At 57.7% G+C, this 3,414-nt stretch overlaps 1 protein-coding gene across 3 annotated transcripts in view; it reads right to left on the bottom strand.

Moving 5' to 3' along the window:
• LOC104129175 (zinc finger protein RFP-like) overlaps nucleotides 1-3,414 on the bottom strand; it is a 22,098-nt gene that overhangs the window by 2,323 nt on the left and 16,361 nt on the right. For 2 of the 3 annotated variants that reach the window (XM_035897429.1, XM_035897428.1), the window contains 4 exons: nucleotides 3,127-3,222; nucleotides 2,719-2,946; nucleotides 1,670-1,900; nucleotides 994-1,016 (listed from right to left, as the gene is read on the bottom strand). In XM_035897429.1, coding sequence (XP_035753322.1) covers nucleotides 994-1,016; nucleotides 1,670-1,900; nucleotides 2,719-2,946; nucleotides 3,127-3,222 — 578 coding nt within the window. The remainder of the gene's footprint in view (nucleotides 1-993; nucleotides 1,017-1,669; nucleotides 1,901-2,718; nucleotides 2,947-3,126; nucleotides 3,223-3,414) is intronic. The other variant, XM_009642090.2, reaches the window with a different exon arrangement.

Here is a 3,414-nt window from a genome sequence, read left to right as displayed (position 1 = left end):
CCCCCTCTGCTCTGCCCTGGGGAGACCCCACCTGGAGCTCTGCATCCAGTTCTGGGCTCCCCAGTTCAAGAAGGGTGAGGAGCTACTGGAGAGAGTCCAGAGGAGGGCAACAAGGATGATGGGAGGACTGGAGCATCTCCCCTACAAGGAGAGGCTGAGGGAGCTGGGCTTGTTCAGCCTGGAGAAGAGAAGGCTGAGAGGGGATCTCATCAACACCTATGGGGTTGGACTAGATGACCTCTAGGGGTTCCTTCCAGCCCAAAACATTCTGTGATTCTATGAAATATCTCAAGGGTGGGGGCCACCAGGATGGAGCCAGGCTCTTCCCAGTGGTGCCCAGCGCCAGGACAAGGGGCCGTAGGCACAAACTGGAGTAGAAGAGGTTCCAGTGGAACGTGAGGAAGAACTTGCTGACTTTGAGGGTGACCGAGCCCTGGCCCAGGCTGCCCAGGGGGGCTGTGGAGTCTCCTTCTCTGGAGATCTTCAACCCCTGCCTGGATGATGTCCTGCGCCCCTTGCTCTGGGTGAGCCTGCTTGAGCAGGGGGGTTGGGCTGTGTGATCCCTGGAGGTCCCTTCCACCCCCCCCACCATGCTGGGATTCTGTGAGAAGACTTTTGTGTCCCCCTCTTTGCTGAATGAGCTACATAGAAACCCTGCTTAGAGAAGATGCCGGGTGAGCGTGTTTCTCCCCGAGCATCAGGTTGAGTCACTTGAGACACTGCTGGGCATATCAGTGGTCCCAATGTCCCTGTGGAGGACGTGCACCTGCTCTGGACCTCCTCGATGGTGGACGGTGGCCTTCTCCAGCTGAATGGAGAAGGTGGTGGGACATGTTCTCCCCCCCAGGGCCAGCTTCCCCCTGGCTTCTTCCTCACCCTGAGCAGTGGGGACCCTGATAGAGAGGACAACCCATCCTGCCCCCCAATTCCTGGCCGCTTTGTGAAGCTCTGCTGGGGACAACTGTCCCCTCGGGAAAAGGGAGAGCCACCTACCTGGTCAAAGCATTCCTGGCATCCTAAAGGAGAGAGAAGATGGGAATTAAACTCTGAGCGACCTTCAGGCCCGTCTCGATCCCTTCTCTCCCTCTGCTGTCGGTTGCTTTGCTGGGTTTGGGCTTTCTTGGGGCAGCACTGAGTGAGATCAGGGACCTCTTGTACCCAGGCAGTGGCCCCCAGCGAGAAGAAATGCCCTGATACAGCTGGTGGAATGTCACATTTGCTTCCGAACCACTGCTGCTGCTCGTGTCCTGCCTGACACGGCCTCCTGGGGAGGGAAGGTGTCATCCTACGCTGGGTGGCCTCACCCGGGGCTTGAGCCAGGGTTTGTTTGTTAATCCTTGCCACTGTCCTGCAAGATGGGCCTGGGTCTCCCTTACTCTGACACGGGGTTGGGGAGGGAAGCAGCAGACACTTCCAAGATGCTGAAAGACTAATTCTGGGGGTCCTCCTCCTCCTCCTGGCTTGGATAGGGCAGTGCACAGCTCGTTAACGCCAGCCTACAGCACACAGCTCATTAACACCGGCCTACAGCGCACAGCACGGCTTCATCGTGAACCGAGCAGCTCAATAAACCATTCGAAATGTCAAGGCAAAGAGGTCAGAAGACACCACCACCTCACCGCCACCTTCAGAGCACTGCAAGGTCCGGTGCCCAACTCCCCGCCCTCACCTGCAGGGATTTATTCTCTGGCTGTGGGTTCATCCCTTCAAGCTCCCGGATGAGGTTGCCCAGGTGAGAGATCTCCACCGAGATCTTCCTATTGTCCTCCATCTGGGTCCGCACTATCTGATTCTCCACCTCCTCCAGCCACGTCAGGAGGAGACGTTCCTGCTCGTCCTGGAACTGCTGCAGCTGCTTAAACACCAACATCGTTTTCCACCTCTCGGCTCTTGTCTGCTGCTGCAAGGAACAGAGGGGGAGGGATGAGGATGGGAGGAAGCTGAGACCTGCAGAAGGCCCAAGCCCCTAGCACGTGGCCCTGGGTCCCCTTTGAGCTTCAAGTTTCTCCCAGAGCCCGGAGGAGCCCAGGCGTTGCATGCGGGCACCCACGAGTGTTTGCGGGATCAAATCCTGCTGGGATCGCGGTTGAGGACACGGGGGTGAGAGGAGAAGGATTCAGTGGCGAGGTCCTGTGGGGGCTGTCAGAAATGGTTGCTGGCACATGCAATTCCCCATGGTGGGCAGAAGCTGGATGGGACAGGACCGAATCCAGGCCAGGGACTGTGGCACCAGCAACCAGCAAGGTCACGATGTTCTCCTTCCATCCCCTCTTTATTTAGCAGGAAGGCCGTTGCCCATCTCTGCTCACCTTCACCCCCCCCGGCAACCTTCACCACTCCCATGAAGCTGCAATGGAACGTCTGTCACACTTTCTGCTTCTGCTTTTGAGGAAATCACCGGTTCTCACTTCCTTATCGCTACGGATCCACACACCCCCCCCCAACCTCTGGTAGCCCCAAAAAAGGCCTGGGAGATGGTGGAAACATCCAGCGTGGTGCACTCTCCGAAGGAATCATAGAATGGTTTAGGATGGAAAAGACCTTTAAGATCATCAAGTCTAACCGTCTGCCTCTGGATGCTCAGATGCCCCAAGCTACCATGAGAGCCACCACCCTCAGGGGGACCCAGACAGCTACGCAGCCATAGAACAGCCCCATTGGGGTCCGAGTTGGACACAAGCGTCCCCGGGGACCTCATGCTTGGTGTGGCTGACCCACCTCCAGGATGGTAGGAAGCAGCTCCTGGGGTGCACCAGTCTGCAGCGAAGATAGAGAGGTCTGGAGCACCATCCCACCACCCCATCCTGCAGATCTGCCCAGGAGGACCCACGTGCCCATCTCCTCCGTCCAAACCGGCGCTCCGCTAAGCTGCAAGCACCTCCCTCCGACCGTTTGGGAAACCACCTCACTCTCCACCGGCATTTGGAGGCTGCCAATCGGTTTCCCCTGGAGAAACATTTGCATTGCCTTCACGGGTCCCTCGCCATGATGGAGCGCGAGAGATGGGCCCACCTGGGTGGAGCTGCCTGCAGGTGTTTTCCTCCTCTCCACGAATTCAGGGGCCAACCCGGCGCCATTTCACCTGCGGAAGACCCTTCCGTGCGCGCAGCAGTGGCAAGTACCTACCAGATACTTCTGGCTTCTCTTCTCCCCAGTCAGTTTTAATCCTTGGAGCCTTTCTCTTTCATCCTTGAGGCTCTTCAGTTTGTTTTGGATTTGCTCCTGAGCATGAAAAAACAAAGAAGAATCTTAATCTGCAAGTTGTTGGGGAGGGGGATCATGGAATCACAGAATGGTTGAGGTTGGAGAAGCCCTTGAAGCTCCCCCAGCCCAACCCTTCCCCTACCCCTGCCATCCCACCCCCAAACCCTGGCCCTCAGCACCGCCTCTGCCCGGCTGTTAAATCCCCCCAGG

Source organism: Egretta garzetta, unplaced genomic scaffold, assembly GCF_000687185.1.
Source record: "Egretta garzetta isolate BGI_Z169 unplaced genomic scaffold, ASM68718v1 scaffold407, whole genome shotgun sequence".
Taxonomy (NCBI): domain Eukaryota; kingdom Metazoa; phylum Chordata; class Aves; order Pelecaniformes; family Ardeidae; genus Egretta; species Egretta garzetta.
Note: the sequence above shows the minus strand (reverse complement) of the source record. Positions and strands in the feature narration are given on the sequence as shown.